General features: G+C 32.0%; 1 protein-coding gene across 2 annotated transcripts; it reads right to left on the bottom strand.

The window, feature by feature from the left end:
- Positions 1 to 31: 31 nt before the first annotated feature.
- On the bottom strand, positions 32 to 16679 carry Rbbp5 (Retinoblastoma binding protein 5). 2 transcript variants are annotated; one of them, XM_074171787.1, is made up of 11 exons: positions 16279 to 16671; positions 16012 to 16224; positions 10156 to 10181; positions 9702 to 10103; positions 8029 to 8210; positions 7735 to 7854; positions 5515 to 5708; positions 1188 to 1363; positions 998 to 1096; positions 808 to 943; positions 32 to 173 (listed from the first exon to the last, which is right to left on the bottom strand). In XM_074171787.1, the coding sequence occupies exons 2-11, from the start codon at positions 16028 to 16030 to the stop codon at positions 91 to 93; spliced, it is 1437 nt and encodes a 478-aa protein (XP_074027888.1). In that variant the 5' UTR covers positions 16031 to 16224; positions 16279 to 16671; the 3' UTR covers positions 32 to 90. The 2 variants fall into 2 exon arrangements, with proteins under 2 accessions (XP_074027888.1, XP_074027889.1); XM_074171788.1 differs by lacking the exon at positions 998 to 1096 and having other exon boundaries at positions 16279 to 16679.
- Positions 16680 to 17813: the final 1134 nt, after the last annotated feature.

The following is a 17813-nucleotide window of genomic DNA, read 5'->3' as shown; positions in this document are numbered from 1 at the left end:
AGAATATTGTAAAAATTCTAGGAAAAATATATTGTTGACAAAATGTAAAGTTTATTATTTATGATTCGATTTCGACAGTTATACTAAAAATTATTTTCTCAGCCTTCCTCCTCCCTTCTTACCGCCAGCAACGAGTTTATCCTTAGATTTATTGCTTAATAAGGGGTGCACTTCTGTAAAAAGAATGTTTTCACAATATATATTATGTCAAGATACAAAAGCCAAGAAGGGAAAATATAAAAACGAGACATGTTGAATAATCAATTGACAATTTCAAGTTTAATTTGAAACTAACAGAATTTAGACTCTTATTTCAGAAAACGTTTAAAATTAGCTTCAAAGTTCAACAACTTACTAACTTTGAACACCAAATGCCTTAATTTTAATTTTTTATTATCTTTCAATAAAAGTAGGTTCACTGTAACGTTTTGATTTTAACCTAACTTTGCAATTACACTGTTTCAATTCAATGAGTTATAATTTTATAATAATGAAATTGGTATTCAATTTACAAAAAAATAAAAGTGAAGTCTTGGAGTTCAGATTAATGAAGTATTAGTGTTTTTATAATAACCCTTCCTAGAATTCCTATCCAGGCAATTACAAGACGAAAAATACGAGAACCAAAGACATATGCTAAAATAAGTTGTAATAAAATCAATACCTTCAAAACATTCAATAAATTTTTATTGAAAATCAACTGTTAAAATTCTAAAATATATATCTATAACATAGATCTAACGTAGGATAAATCTCTAAAATAACAAAACTTCTACAATGCATAGAATACTTGTTAACTATTATTACCTCCGTCAGATATATTTTCAAGTGCAATATCGTAAGATTTATATTTCTTTTTCTTTGCTGGTGATGGACCAGTTCCCATATTCAATGGCGTAGTATTACTGTCCGTAGGAGTCCAGTTATCTTCGGGATCTTCAATCTAAAAAACAAAGGTAGAATTGTTGGACATTTAATTCAATACAATAATGAATACCTCCGGAGCTACTGGAAGGAACTGTAAACAATCGGAATTTTCATTCTCCTCATCAGAACTACAAAAGGCTGCAACTGGATCTATGGCACATACATCCACCTAAAACAGGATTTTGGTTTCCATGAATTTGAGTAGTGTGGGATGATTCAGCAAATAATGGAAAAGTCACTTTGAAATATAGTCAACTAACCTCCAAATCTGTGTCCTCTTTATCATCACCACCGCTTGCCACAGATTTGTCCTCATCAGTTAAGTCAAACTCGCTTTCTCTTTCTTCATATTCAACATTTTCATCTAATTCTTTGAAATCAGGGGCAAATGCTGACCAATTTTCCACTTGGTTTTGTGCCCAAACACTTACTACACCTAACAAAATAAAATATGTCTAACATGAATTGATTACTTTCAGCCACTTACATAAAAAGTATCTACATATAGTATTGAAAAAAAATCTCAGATCACACCGGAGTTGTTAGTTTTAGTAGACTTGAAATGATAACTATTTTATTGAGATTTCCGAGTCATTTCAGAAAAGTGACACTATAGGCCGGTCGTACTCCAGTAGTGGTATGGTTTTTATCTTTTGTTTTTTTTTGGGTATCAATTACCGGGAAAGTTTGACAAGGGATTTTTGTATAGACTGCCAAACCATGTTGTGCTAACGAATAAAATAGAATAGAATATTGGTGTTAAAATAAACATTAATTTTTTACACAGGTCAATACAGTACAGATACAGAAATATAACTTATAAATTACGTAAAATTTTTAATTTCATTTTCTCAGAGACAAATACAAATATTCTGAAGATTACATTTCATTTCAAATCTACTGTTAAGGAATTCATCGTAGAAGACTGTTTATTAAATAATCTTTCAATACAACCATCAGTTTATTTGTTTGTTGTAGAATTCTAGAGCATAATAAAGTGAAGCATTCCTAGATTTATATAGTTTAAAATTATTTATTCTTATATTGTCTCTTTTCCTTGTGTAGTGGTTATGTACATTGCTTTGAGTTTTGTATTGACTAATATTTTCACACATATATACAATGCATTGGTATATGTATTTTGATGGAATGGTAATGATTTTGAGATAGATAAATTTTTGTCTTTTATCGGCACGATACCCCACGTTGGAAAATACACTCATTGCCCTTCTTTGAACGCCAAATACTCTGGATGCATGTGGGGACTATCCTCATACTATTATCGCGTACATACAAACTGATTGAACAAGAGCTTGGAAAGCCATCACACAAACTTTCTGGTCCACTACCGATCTAAGATTTTTTAGAAGGTTTAAAATATGTTTTTTCCGTTAACTACCTGTCGCACCCCTACGGACGACAACCCTCAGAAGTCGAACCTTGTGCGAGCTAAGGACTAAGGAGGTCTTACCTTTCAACGTGTGATTCCTAACACGGTAAATGCTTTTATTAAACTTACTAGCTATATTATTTACATAACTGTCAAACTTCAGTGTGGGGTCCAGGTATACTCCCAAAAACTTTAGTGATTCTGGATTTTTATATATATCATTCAGATATACAGTGTGTAAAAGCCAAATGGAATAAATTCATTATTTCGGTCACGGTACATATTTTAACAAAATCCCTAAACACGTCAAATTTAAATTATAATTTGAAATACTTCAACGGAAAAATGCCACCCCTACCTTCAACCCCCGTCGAATGACAGGTACCCCCGCGATTTTTTAAATGGGAAGTATAGGCCTGTAATATATCTTTTGAAAGGTATCTTCATTCTCTATTCAAAAATTTTATCGCTTTCAAGTTTATTGCAATAATTAAGACTTACATGGAATACTGTCATGCTCCATGTAATTTTTATTTTCATTCAATATATTGTGTAGAAACCCTGTGAATGATATCTGATTTAATCTCATAACTAATATTTGGAATACAAACTGAGTAGAAAAAAGTGTTTTCTGTATAATTCAGTGTTCATATAAAAGTATTTGTTTAGAAATAATTTTTCTTTCGTGTAATTCAATGTTTATATAAAAGTAACTGTTTCAGGAAGGCTTTTTCATCCAGATTAGTGCCTGAAAGTTACTTCTTTACATGATCTTCACATCTATGTATACAGTTACTTCTTTTCAAAATTGATTACTTCCTTCCTTTCTTTGGAACATTCCCACATTTTTCTGTATCAAGATGGAGTAGTAGAAAGCCAAAAACTTTCTTTCCCAAAAAATAGTTTTGAATCTTATAAATTATATTTTATATTGAAATGAGTAGTTGAAAGCTAGAAAAAAATAAGTATGTTTTTTAATAAGCATTTCTGAAAAATCTGACAGCGTTTTAAACGGAACTATCATTATCAACCAACAGTATGAATAAAAATAATATTATATACAATGGATCAAAAATTATAACCACCTGTTGTTGCCAATTAGATAAATAATTTTAGGTTATTTGGGAGAACCTTTAGATATCTTATTTCCAACCCAATATACAGTGCTAGTCAAAAGTCCCCTCCCCCCCTCGTATCTTTTGAACGGGTATACTTATAATAATGAAATTTGGAGTGTGGAAATAAACGGATGTAGGCTTCTTAACTGGTCATAACAGGTGACGCAATAGTCATAAATGACGTCACAAGGCCACTGTGACCAAAAATTTTAAATGGGACCCTATGGCAAGTGACAGCTCGTTTGAAAGGTATTGAAAATACCTATTCAGCCATACCAATTTTGTTTGGGTTTCGGCTGATTTTGATTGATAAATTGAAGAAATACGAAAATTATAGTTTCGCATTTAATTAATAAAGATTTAAGAACCAGTTCTTATAATAAGTGTTCAAAATGTGCTCCATCTACTTCCTGGCAGTAATGCATCCTATTGCTAAACTTTTGTCGTACTCGTCCCAGTGTGTCAGCGGAAATTGCCCTACATTCTTCAACAATTCGTTGTTTCAGAATGGCAATACTGTCAGGTGCTGTAGCGTAAACCTTAGATTTCAAGTACCCCATAAAAAAAAATCTAATGGTGTAAGGTCCGGTGACCGAGCTGGCCATTCGATCGAACCTCGTCGTCCAATCCATCTACCACGATATTCTTCATCTAGGTAACGTCTTACTGCACCGTAATAGTGTGCAGGAGCACCATCTTGTTGAAACGTTATTTCCAAGTTGTCGAATTCATCTGGATTATCTTCTAGAATTTCAAGAATTAACGCCTCAATATCAGTTTGTAACATCTCCAGATACAATTCACCGGTTAAGTTAGCATTGAGAAAAAGAGGCCCAACTATGTGGTTTCCCAAAATACCTGCCCAAACATTTACTTTTTCTGGAAATTGAGTATGTTTTTCACGAAAGATGTGAGGATTTGTGTCACTCCAATACCTCACATTTTGAGTGTTAACATTTCCATTGAGAAAGAAAGTACTTTCGTCACTAAAACAAATTGTATGTAGCCTGGTTGTTGGTTCATTTTATCGGACATAGTTTCACAGAATTCTAGTCTTCGGTCGGGGTCATCATCTGAAAGTTGGTGCACCATTTTTAATTTGTATGGATGAAATTTGTTTTTAGCCAACACCCTATGTACTGTCCTTTGACTGACTTCACAGATAGACGCAACTTGGGCTGTGGAAGAAGTAGGGTTCACTACCATTTCTCCAAGTATGTCAATTTTTTTGTCATCACTAATTGTTGGTCGACCAGATCGTTTGGCATCTTGAACACTACCTGATGCTTCAAACTTCCGAAGAAGCTCCCTCAAATAAACCCTCGATATAGGGCGATCGGGGTACCTCTCATTAAACAGTCGTTCCGCTGCATGGAAATTGTTTCTACATTCACCAATTATTAAGATAGCTGCTACTTTGTCGGCTACAGTACGTACCATTTTGCCTATGTAAACACTTAAACGTCTCGTTAAACAATAGCTTAGGTAAATTTTCAAGGTATAAACACTTTTGACAAGTAGATAATTCAAACACGTCAACCTTTTTGACAATGAACCAGAGGCGTACTTTAAAATCTTTATTAATTAAATGCGAAACAATAATTTTCGTATTTCTTCAATTTATCAATCAAAATCAGCCGAAACCCAAACAAAATTGGTATGACTGAATAGGTATTTTCAATACCTTTCAAACGAGCTGTCACTTGCCATAGGGTCCCATTTAAAATTTTTGGTCACAGTGGCCTTGTGACGTCATTTATGACTATTGCGTCACCTGTTATGACCAGTTAAGAAGCCTACATCCGTTTATTTCCACCCTCCAAATTTCATTATTATAAGTATACCCGTTCCAAAGATACGAGGGGGGGGGACTTTTGACTAGCACTGTATAGGCACTCAGGAATTTTTAAATTAATTATCTAGTGCTGCATGTTTGTATTATGCAGGGCAAAACTGAAAGTGACCATCATGATCTATATTCTTGTGACAATAGTCTTCATGTGAGATTTGTTAATTTTCAAGACCTTGAATTATATTTTGATCAACTGATTGATTTAAATAAAAACTTGAACATTTTACCTGATGAAATACTAGCAATAATAGGTCTAACAGGATGCCAAGCAACATCTAAAAGCAGTTCTCCCTTGGTGCCATGTAGTATCTTGACTAAATTCCCAACAGCCATTTCCCATATATAAAGAGCATGTTGCCTTGTTGAACCAGCACAAATATACTCGCCGTCACCAGAAAAGCAACATTTTTTCCACATTGTTCTGAAAGGTAGATATAAGATTCATGAAAATGTTTGAAATATTGAAATATTTTATTAAAGAAGTTCAAAATCAGATTACTTTTTACTGTAAAAAAAAAAACACTTTTCCCACAAGATTTAACTACACATTTCTTGACGCAACTTTCAGTAACCATCATCATCAGATGATCTAAACTTTATAAGTAAATGCAAATATTTGAGAAAAAAAGTAGCACCAGCATAAAAAAAAATCGATTTTTTCAAAAATGTTTTCCTACAAAAATTTGTTATTCAAGATATTTAATGGAAAGTCGCCTTTTGTGTTCCTTGTAAGGTAAGCTATAATTTTTTCAAATCAAAGTATTCAGTATGAACTTTTTTTTTAATTAATAAAATTTTTTCAATTGATACTACCCAGTATTTATTAGGTGGAGTAATCTTTCAGATGGTGCGAAAGAAAAGTAACATTAATATAGACCAATATTGGAGTATTGCTCATGTGTGCGGTCGCCAATATATGAAATCCTTATAAATGAAATAGAAATAACTCAGATCAAATTTTTAAGAAGTCTAGCTTATAAATTGAATATACTTTTAACTGAAACCGCTTCGAAAGAAGTTTGTACTATAACAGAAATAGTGAAACAGTACTCTTAGAGTTTATACAGACATTAGATTTCTACATAAGATTTTGAACTATCATGTTGATTGTCCACATCTTTTGTCTTCAATTGGCCTGCATGTTTCAGCCAGAAAAACTGGAAACACTCAAAACTTTTGCAATTGATTTCCATAGATGCAATTATAGACAATTATCCAAAATTTTATCGAGTGCTAATGAAATTCAAGTAGATCTGTTTAATATCTGAAAGTAGCTTGAACCAGAGTCACTTAAAAAAAACAGAACATAGATTTGCAGACATATTTATATTTCTTATCACATTACACTCATTCATAGTCTTTGGGTTTAATCTTAGTTTTTAGGTTCAATTTTAATCTTAACCCTGCGTCCGACCCGTGGGGTGTGACATACCCCAGCCATAGAAAATACCATATAACTTTTCGAAATTGGCGCCCCAACGTAGGATATATTCAGTAGCTTCTGCATATAGCCTCCACTCTCATATTCACATCTCATATCTATCGTCGTTTGACGTATGTCTGGACCATGCAGAAATTAACTGCAAATCTTGCGTAGAAATGGCAAATATTGATGACCTGTAACTTTTTTTTAATAATTTTTTTTTATTTCTATTTATTTATTTTTTTATTATCTGTTTGAACCAGCAATTTGATATTTATCTAGTCGATTTATGTGCAAAAGAGTTCTTCGAGTAAATCTGTATTTTTTCCACTAAAAGAACCCATTGTTTTGGTAAAGACGGAATATAACGATTTTTTGCTTGTTTTGGTAAATCGAAAATGATTTTATTGCAAAAAGAGATATTACAAGTATAGAATTCTCATAACAACAATGTTAAAATTCAAAAAAAATGTTAATTATAACAGAAAAATCATATTGGGGTCTCACACACCCCACGTGTCTACAAATGTTACAGAAGTCCACATGTCGGATGCAGGGTTAACCTTAAAAACATGTTGGAACATGAGATATCAATTTTCTATGATGCGAATACTATACCATGTGTGTTTCTGAATGTATTTTCAACAACATTGTAGAGACTAGTCTAGCTCAGAAGTCTCATCTGAAGCAGTAAGTGAATATTCTGCCAGGGTTGCCAATGACTGTTTTCAGTACAATTTCAATGAGCGAGATAAGTTGGCCAATTCATTTATCACTTCACTGACAATTTTTCTAACAGCATAAAAATGTGAAAATATCAGTTGGTTATATTTAAATATTGTTTAATTCTTTTTATGTATATAAATATATTTTTCTTTCACGTGTCAAGAATGCATAGTTATATTTCATTTGTTTTACATGTTTTCATTTATATGTTCATACCATATTTTTCATATAATGGGGGTGTATTCGTACATGAATGAATCTGCATGCAGATTCAAATATCATAAAATAGTTCACTCACTTATTGACTAAATCTTGAAGCTTTTGCATTGGTTCGGGTTCTCCATCTTTTCCATATGTCAAGACTTCCTTACTGTCATACACTCTGATAACTCTGTCTGCAGTGTTAATCAGAAAATAACTGAAAGTTAAATAAATTCAATTTAGACTTATTTTTCTTAAATCAGAATAAAATATTTAGTACAATAGAAAATAAATATACTTGAATATTGCTTTGAGAATATTTTATAAAGAAACCATCTAGCAAAAGTCTTAAGGACTGATAAAAATTATACGCTTAGTTGAAACTACTTACTCTCCCCTTCGAGCAAACTCAATACTTCTTACTGCAGTTGCACTGGAAGAGCCCAAAATAATTCTGAAGCTTGCTTTCACTTCCAAAGTGTGAGAATCCAGCACTAAAACTTTACCTTTGGCATTTCCTGTATAAACATTTTCACCTCTTCTATCAAATGATGCCACAATGTTTAGATCTCCCTAAAATTGAACAATATATAAATAAAATAGATTAATAATATTCATGATGATTACACTTCATTTTCAAATTCTTTAATCTTCTGTAATAAAGCATTTCATGATAGAGGTTCTCAATTAAATGATATTGAACTTACAACACAACATGAAACACACATGAAATGACATGTGGTGTGTAATAATAAATTAACCATTTTGAATTGAAAGACTTTATCAGGTTTATTAAATCAACTCATGAGAAGCCATTAAAACAGCTATGTATACAATACACATACAAGTGATATTTTGAAAACAAATATGACAGAATTAAACCTCAACTAAGGAAGAAGTTGAATATATATCAACCCTTATAATAAATATTTATGTAAAAGTGATATATTTACTATCTAAAAAGACTAGGTTTTGTTTATTGACTGTGCTTAGATCTTCCTGTCCTTTTCAAAACATATTATTCTTTTGTTCGTTTGCCCCAGAGCGCCAATTCATTTTTGTTGTTGTTTCACAATTTCATAATTTGTATTACTTTCTTTTTTTATATGTCTATTGTTAAAACTAATGTCTCTTACTTTTAACCATCTTATTATTTATTGTATATGTATTTTTTACCAATAATAATTAAAATATTTTCCAAAACTTTCGAACTATTCAAACAATGGAAAAACTATTGCTGTCAATATAACCAATTGAAGACTAGAAAACAAACCAAATGAAATGCAATTACATGTTTGACACTAATTCCAGTAACGAAATATTTTAGTTAAATGTGAAATGAGTACATATTTCAGTTGTGCTCAAAACTGAAACACACTACTGTGAAATTCAATAGAAAAATAAATTACAATAATTACCCAGTTTCAAAATTGTGAAATAAGATTTCAACAACAGGCTTTATTGCTGACTGGAAAATAATGGAAACTACTCTGAACAACTATTGTAATAACTTTTTTGAAATATTCATTATTTTATTGCAAATTCTCGCGAAATATTTTTTCGAAACAAATTCAATTTGAAACATCTAAAAAATAAAAAATTATCAAGTAAAAATTCAATGGCATATTTTTATTCACTATAACATTTTTTTTATATTTGATGTAAGGTAAGAAACACCATTTTTAGATTTTTCAAAACCTACTGAAATAAAATTTAAAAAACCAAAAAGGCTGTTGAATTCAGATTTTGAACAGTTTCAAAATAGTATATCAAGTGACCCTTGATCTCTCTTTATATATTCTCTTTTAGTTGAAGAGATGGAGTTGGGCAAAATGGTTCTCGCTCGAAATAAAAATCACTCTACATTTTTTGGTTGTCGACCAAAGTTATCAAAGTAACTACGGCAAAAATTGGACTATGAGACCGTAATAACTAAATAGTGTTGCATTTATTTTTCTTTCAACAAATAATTGATTTGGAAAGGTTCATTAGGGTCATTAGGTTCATTATATGGTAAATGTACTTTTTAGAGATGATACAACAGCGAATATCAGATTAACTTACATCTTCATCAATTGGTAAAACCTGATGCACACCATTAGTATCAACAAGTATAGCAGCATGTTTCATAGGGCAAACCAAGAGACGTTCCAGAGATCTAGGTTCGAATTGAACCTTCAAAACTGGGCATGGAAACCTGTACTTTTGTTCGCACTCTCCTGATAGTATGTTCCAAATACAAACAGTATTGTCAGTAGATGCAGAGGCTATTTTGTGTCCATTTCTTGACCAACTTATACTACAAACTGGATGTACATGGGCAGATATGATTTTAGCTATTCCTCTGGTTAAAAAATCCCATATTACAATGCGGCCATCATTACAGCCTACTCCCAGAAGTGTTCCTCTTTTATTAAATGCACATGTTACGGCAATGGATTGTGAATCAAGAGTTCCATCGAACTCCTAAAAAGGTACACATATTAATTAATATTCCAGCAACTTGCTGTGAACCTACCTCTGGATAGTTCTGTCCAAAAGATTCTGAAATATAAGTATAGGTATTTTGATGAGTATCAACAATTGATTAATCTGAACGTATGACGTAGATGATGGATACTTGCAGAATTAGGGCAATTACATTATGAAGAGAGTTAAAGAAAGGAGATGTTAGCTAATATAACATGGACGGATCAAGAAGACGGGCAAAATCGATAAATCATGGAAGATCATGATTGGGAAGATATCGAAAGTGATGCTGCCAGTGAATATAGTGAACACAACACTGAATAATCTGATCCAGATGTTGAAAAGTTTGTAAGATTGACAAAAATATTTCATATAGCTCTAAACATTATTTTACTGAAAAAGGCAACATACCTATTTCAGGTAATTAATTTTATTAGATCATTTGTGTCTGCTTTAGGCAGACACAAATGATCTAATAAAATTGAGTACATTCAGTACTCAATTGATTAATTCAGTTAGTTGTTTAGAAATCACAGTCGTTAGAGTTTAGATTGTACACTTGTCAGTGTACTGACTAGATAAACAGAAAACGATATATGAAATGACACTCAAAACAAAAGTTGAAATAAATGGATAATAACTGAAATATTCGAGAATAATGGAAAAAATACAAGATTACTAAGAGTCAGTTTTCAAATATTTTACCGAAATTGGTAAAAATCCAGCTCTAGCTGACTTCAATGAAAAATATCCGAACTATAAATTGAAAACTCCCAAATACGAAGATTAAGTTTCCAAGTTGATTCTTAAAATGAAAATAAAAATCAGGACTATGCTTAATTCGAGCAAAAACTCTCAAAATTATAGCGAACAAGTGAATAGTACCCTTGAGTTTTCCGTAAAGTAGTTTTCCATAAAAGGAATTTTCTCAGCATAATTCAAATGTGCAATTTCACGCCTACATACAAGAATGGGAATGAGCAAAAAGTAGAAAATTACTGCCCTTTTTCAGAAATTACAAATTTTGTTAAAATATTCTTAAAACAAGAATAAATACATAAAAAAAACAAAACCACATCCAACAACCAACTCGGGATTCAAAATGGAGAAATCTACCATAGATGCTTCAATATCCCTATCGATTGAGGTCAATACCCGTATCAATGAAAATGGACTCTACTCATGTATTTTTGCCAATAAACAAAAAATCAAATATTCAGGGGATATGTAGATGACGATTTAAATTGGGACACTTACAAATAATTAGCAAAATAAGAGTATATCTTCAGATAAATCACTTACATGTTTATATTTCACGCTATTTGAAAGCATTATTTCATGTGGAATAGTTTCGTCGGGTTCTGCAACCTCAAGCCAAATGAAATTATTGACACAATTTCAAAAAGAACTTTGAAAATTATCTATCAAAAAAACAGAACATATATAACTGACACCTTATACGAAGCTATTTTTAAAACAACCACCAGATAAATAGATGTACTGACTACAGGAATTCGATACATAGTAAATAACAAATACTAATATGTGATAGATTCCTACTCTGTAAAGAACATATATCTATATATCTCCATGATGTGATTCAATTCATTCAATCAAACAAAATTTGAAAATATGGAAACTAAGATTGCCAAAATTCAGGTACAATATGTCAACATAAAAAAATATATATTAATTACCAACCAGAAAATTCAAGGGAATATACTCATATAGATATCTATCATCGTTTCAGATACAGCATGTTTTTCTAAAATGTGCATTCTTGAAAAGTTGCTGTAACTTTTTTCTGTCAAAAATTTCTTGTTTCTATGAAAACATTTCCAAAACACTTTTTTACGTAGAATTCAATGGTGTAAAAACTTATTTTTTAAAATGAGACACCCTCTATATTCCTGAATATTTCAATAGAGCTTAAAATTACCTTTCCAAAAATGTAGCACGCTTGATGTTTTGCTAGAGTCGTCTTTGAAATACGGAGCTTTTAGGTTTTTTCATGTAGACTTTGAAACGCACACTTTGATCAAGTAGGTTGTGGGCGATGCGGCGATAAAACAATGCAAATCTTTACTGGTAGCATTCAAATTTTGATTTAAGCAGTAAAGACGCTCTTCAATTAGTGATTTTTGTTGCATTTTCAAACACATTCGCAATGGAAGTATGAGAATTATGAAAAATTAGGATATGATAGTCTGTTTCATACAAACCGGGGAAAATGCAGAAGCAGCGCGAGATGTAGCCAGAGAGAAGACAACCTTCTAGAGACATTTTCGCAAAATTGCAACACAACCCAAAATTATATGAGTCAAATAGGGATAAGGAGTTGGAAGAAATAGTCGTTTTAGGAGCTGTTGAAAATAATCCCAAAAAGTCAACACGAAATTTGAAAATATCCACAGGCCGAGCAAAAACTGACAAGAGGATTTTGAAAAAACACTAATTCAAGCCATTCAGGACCAGAGCAGTTCATCAACTCAAACCAGGAGATTTTGAACGCCGCATGGCTTTTTGCCAGTGGTTCCTGGAAAGTTGTAACCGAGTGCATTATTTTTTGTTATATATTGTATTTCGACAGACGAAGCTTATATGAGCAGTGTTTGAAGGTGATTGACAATGTTTCGTGATGAATTTCACTAGTTCGGACTTCCATTGTCTATTATATAAAATGATTTGAAATCCCTGAAACAAGTAAAAAAGAATAATTAAAAAGAATAGTTGAAAATAACAATTATATTAAGCAACAATAAACCTGAAATGAAATGATAGTGAAATAACCTACAAGTAAAAATATAATAATTGAATAAATAAAAATTAAAGGAATGCAAAAAGAAAATAATAAAAAATAAAAAAATAAAATAAAAAAGTGTAGAGATTCCAAGTCACGTTAGTTCACTAACTTGGAATCTGAACTAACGTGACTTGGAATCTCTACACTTTTTTATTTTATTTTTTTTTATTTTTTATTATTTTCTTTTTGCATTCCTTTAATTTTTATTTATTCAATTATTATATTTTTACTTGTAGGTTATTTCACTATCATTTCATTTCAGGTTTATTGTTGCTTAATATAATTGTTATTTTCAACTATTCTTTTTAATTATTCTTTTTTACTTGTTTCAGGGATTTCAAATCATTTTATATAATAGACAATGGAAGTCCGAACTAGTGAAATTTATATGAGCAGTGCCGGCATTTTCAACCGCTACAATTCTTATACTGGGGCACAACAAAATTCTTATTCTATTGTGGATCAGAGAAGTCGAGAAAGATTTGGATTTAGTGTGTGGGCAGGTATTTTCAGGGATAGAATTATAGGCCCAATCATTTATGATGAAGTATTTAGAAATTTTAAGGCAAAATATTAAACCCCTTGTTGATGAATTGCCACTAATAGAGCTCAGAAAAATATATTTTCAATAGGACTGGGCTTTGCCTCACAACACTGCAATTGTCATCAATTTTTTGGCTGTAAATTTTGGTATGATTCCAATCGTTGGCCGGCCAGGTCACCGGACCTAACGCCTACGGACTTTTACCTCTGGGGAAGGCTGAAAGAAAAGGTGTCGCTTGTGTGTAAGAGAAGCTGGTAGATATTTCAAACACCTTCTCTAAAGAAATATATTTAATTGTTTGTTCTTTATCATTATTTATTTATTTTATTTACAAACTTCTCAGATCATGGCCCAGTTATAGAGTAGAAAAGGTAAATATCACAAATAGATTTGTGCATACAACAAAATGACAAAAAAGTTATAAAAAAAAAATATTCAACAAGAGTTATACAATTTCATACAAACCATTTCTAAAACTAGTAAAATTTTGGAAGAAGATACCACAGTCATTTTGTACATTATTATAGGCCTTGCACATAGCATTTAATGGGGCATTTTGATAATAATTTATTTTCGCCGATTCATTATATAATGTGCGAAACGATCTAATTTTATAAGCAGGTACATTTTAATTGATTTTAGATAGAAGACAGGGATCATCCATATCACTATGTATCATCTTGTACAAGTATATTAAGTATGCAAATACTATTCTTTTCTCGATGGTTTGTATGTTGTACTCTTCAAGTAGCACTACTTTGGAAATATTAAGGTCATAGTTACCTGTTTATTTGAAGTGAAGATATCTCAGGAATTTTTTTTGAACTCTTTCAATGCTATACTTCTGACAGTTATATTTAGGACACCAGATAATGGAAGCATATTCCAAAATGTTTCTAATAAGAGTGATATACAAATGTTTGATGCAGGTAATATTGTTGAATTGCCTAGAGTTGTGAAATACAAACCCATAAATCTTTGAGGCATTGTTTGTTACATTCAGTATATGAGATCTAAATGATAATTCATAATTAAAAGTAACACCAAGATCTGTTATTTCTCGAGTTCTGTTGAGTTTTATACTGTCCATCTCTTAGCTGTATGTTATACTGACTTTTCATTGGTAGAAGGTCATAGTATTACACTTTTGAACGTTGAATAACAATTTGTTCTTTTTTGACTATTCACCGATGTTATTTATATCGTTTTGTAGATGTACACAATCTTCAACTGTTGATATTCTCTAAAAATTTTTAAGTCATCTGCAAACAACAAATAGCAAGATGATGTGTAATTTTTACATGACTGTTTATAAAAAAATAAATAACAAAGGACCCAAGTTGGAAACCTAGGGAACTCCAGACGATGCAATAAATGGACTGGACTTATGCCCTTTCACTATCACACTTTGTTTTCGATTAGATAGATATGAATTGAAAAATTTCATCAGGTTGGGATGAAAACCAAAATCATATTGTAGGGTTCTTAGAAGAATTGGATGTGAGACTTTATTATTATTATCGTAGATTCATTCATTAGTAGTAAATATAGAAGATATAGTCTAGATCTTGAAAGTAATACAAATTATGTAATTACGAAACATATAATATAGTGTAAATTGTTTTCAGATTTATTGAAACTATGTGTTTCAATTACTGCTGTAAAAAACTTTCTCAACATTTGATAGCTACTACTGAACAATTTCTTTCTGTTTTATCACCATGCCGTCCAAAGCCTATTTGTGCATTTCAAAGTATTCATGAAAAAACAATTTGACAGGAACAAAGTTATAGCAACTTCTCGAAAATGCATATTTTTGAAAAACATGCTGTAACTCAGAAACAATGATAGATATCAGTTATCTATCTAGTTTTGAAAACAGGAGTTTCCCTTTATAAGTGTCCAATTTGGCCCACTCAGTACATTCCATTTTTTGTAAATAATAATGAGGTACTGAAGTAAATATAAAGGATTGAAAGAAATAATGACAAACTGAAATGAGTTTTCAGTTAGTGAAACAAATACTGATTTACTGAAAACAAAATGAGTATAATTATAACCAAAATTCAGTATATGTTTCTATTTGCTTCAGTATCTTATGTGCAATTATCCTGTACAAATATAGAAGTTGTTAACTCTTCTCTTTCAATAGGTAACAACAATATTAACCAACTTGAACACTGCTACTAGTGACTGGTATATGGTGTAAACCTCAGGGTGAATTCCTGAACCTGTGTATTCAGTTGTAAGAATTCGTGTTTTCTGTTCGTTACTACTGAAAATTTAAGACCTGTGCACATAGATTTCATAAGTGAGTACCCATTTTTGATATATCTATGATGGAGCATGAATGATGTCACTGAAAATTAATGAACCAACAGCTTTTTAACTCATTACACCTTGCAAATTATGACTTGGGTGGTGCTTGGATCCACCCCTATCCTTCAGTCTTCAATTGAAGCCAAGCTAAATATGAAATGATGTTGAAATTATTTCCAAGAGAATATTCGGACAAAAGTAAAATCATTAATCACATATTAAAAGAAATTTTCACTTACCTAATAACTCCAAGTTCATATTAAATAAGTGTATTAATAGCGATTGTTGGGATATAAAAAATTTAGATTTATCTTCACAACAGTTTTCTGAATTATTATTTTAACTTTAGAACATTTTGCTCTTTTTCATCACTTCCTGAACAAGGATTCCCTATATAGATAGAGAGCACCTCTCTTAAATTTTTCTTTTTTATCCTACAAAAACATCTTATCCTAAAATATTCAAAAATAAAAAAAACGAAACTTTTGAGTATAAAAATCACCAACGTGAAGTTAGCTTCTTCTTCTTCTTCAATTTAATTTTGGTCCCAGCTTCCAGATGGCGCTATTATGACCAGTGCTCCTCCTATCAGAAATGATAGGAGCTTCGTCGGGGGGGCGCAGCTGTCTTGCTCGCAGCAATGCTGCCACCCCTTTTTTGTCTAATTTTTTTTATTATATTAAAAACAGTCTTTTTCATAAAATAGCATTCATTGTAATCCTACTCCCACGTGGATATCCGGTCCACACCGACCTCCAACCGGCGTGAATGGGAGCACTATTTAAATAAAACCACTAAAACAATGTTTACAATAACTTTTTAAACTTTTGCTTGCACGTTATAACGGCGGACATACACAACATGAACTGAGTTCCACTTCCAACAATGGCGTCTGCGTACCTTCTTTGTGAACGGTCGCTATCGGCACGTCCGTCCACCCCCATGTCAGAAAAGAAACTCTGTGAAGTTAGCTACCAGATCCTGATGCTATATTTTCCGCACATTGCCGAATGAACAGTGACGTATTTCTCACTTTTATCGGTCTAAACTTTGTCGTATAGACCTGTCCGAGATGCTGTCAAAATTAAATCAAAATGGCCACCTGTAGGCACACATGTTTGTTCTAGCGTGCGTTCCACTAAGCGTTCACAACGCCTAAAATACTCATTCAGGCGTAAAATACTCATTCAGGCGTTCCACATGGCGACCGCGATCGTTGCGGTCGCGGCGAAAACGTCATTAATGACGTCATTACTTATGCTCACGCCTAGCTCACGACGACCCATCTCAAGAGGTGGGTCGATGTGAGCGTTTTGAGAAACTGAGCGCAATTTTTAAAACTAAAAGCAACAAACATGGCGACAACAACAATATCGTTCTATTGTGCCGAACGAGATCTCAAACTTTCTCCTGCAGATGCTGAACGTGTGTTAAATAAAAAAGGGTTTAATTTTATACACTTGTGAATTATGGTATATAATGGAAAGAAAACTAGAAAAGTCCACAATCAACTTGTCTTTGAGAGTGATTGTGTTGCTGCTTGCTGAAATTCGTTGTTTGAGGCTGATTTTACATATCAATCATCCTTCATAACATGAAATCACGCCTACAACGTGTCGTGTTGTAAATTGCGGAAGCCTTGGGGATCGTGATCGGGTGAACTTTTACAAAATACCTAGTGAATTTCTGCTTGCATCCAATTGAATTAGAAGCAACTAGATCCATTACACATGTCAGGATTCATGTAGGAAGAGTAATAGGTTGCATTCGTCAAAAATATAGGATTCTATCAGATTATGTGTCAATTTGTCTGCTTGTTTGTGGTGAAGATGATACGATCTTGGATAAAATAGTGACTGTGTGTTGTGGATTGATTAATATCTGCCCACCAATAGTACCTTGAGTTAGATTGAATTTATAATAAAAAACCTCATGAAATTGCTTTTGTAAATTGTATATACTTAGTCTAGATTTGTATTTTTGTTCCAACTGTGGTGATATGTTTTATTGTATTGTATTATTGCAAAATCATATTTCAGAT

This window comes from Leptinotarsa decemlineata, unplaced genomic scaffold (genome assembly GCF_025532065.1).
Source record: "Leptinotarsa decemlineata unplaced genomic scaffold, Ldec_3_MD MMD2_tig00000035_RagTag_RagTag, whole genome shotgun sequence".
NCBI classification, from domain to species: Eukaryota; Metazoa; Arthropoda; class Insecta; order Coleoptera; family Chrysomelidae; genus Leptinotarsa; species Leptinotarsa decemlineata.
The sequence above is the reverse complement of the archived record's forward strand: the minus strand, read 5'-3'. Positions and strand labels throughout refer to the sequence as shown.

What these genes read in the sequence shown, in the direction of transcription:
- Rbbp5 (XM_074171787.1), bottom strand. An exon ending in GAGTTTGCTCGAAGGGGAGA is followed by an intron (nt 7,855 to 8,028) that starts GTAAGTAGTTTC and finishes TTTAACTTTCAG; the next exon opens with TTATTTTCTGATTAACACTG. An exon ending in TATTGCTAGTATTTCATCAG is followed by an intron (nt 1,364 to 5,514) that starts GTAAAATGTTCA and finishes TTATTTTGTTAG; the next exon opens with GTGTAGTAAGTGTTTGGGCA.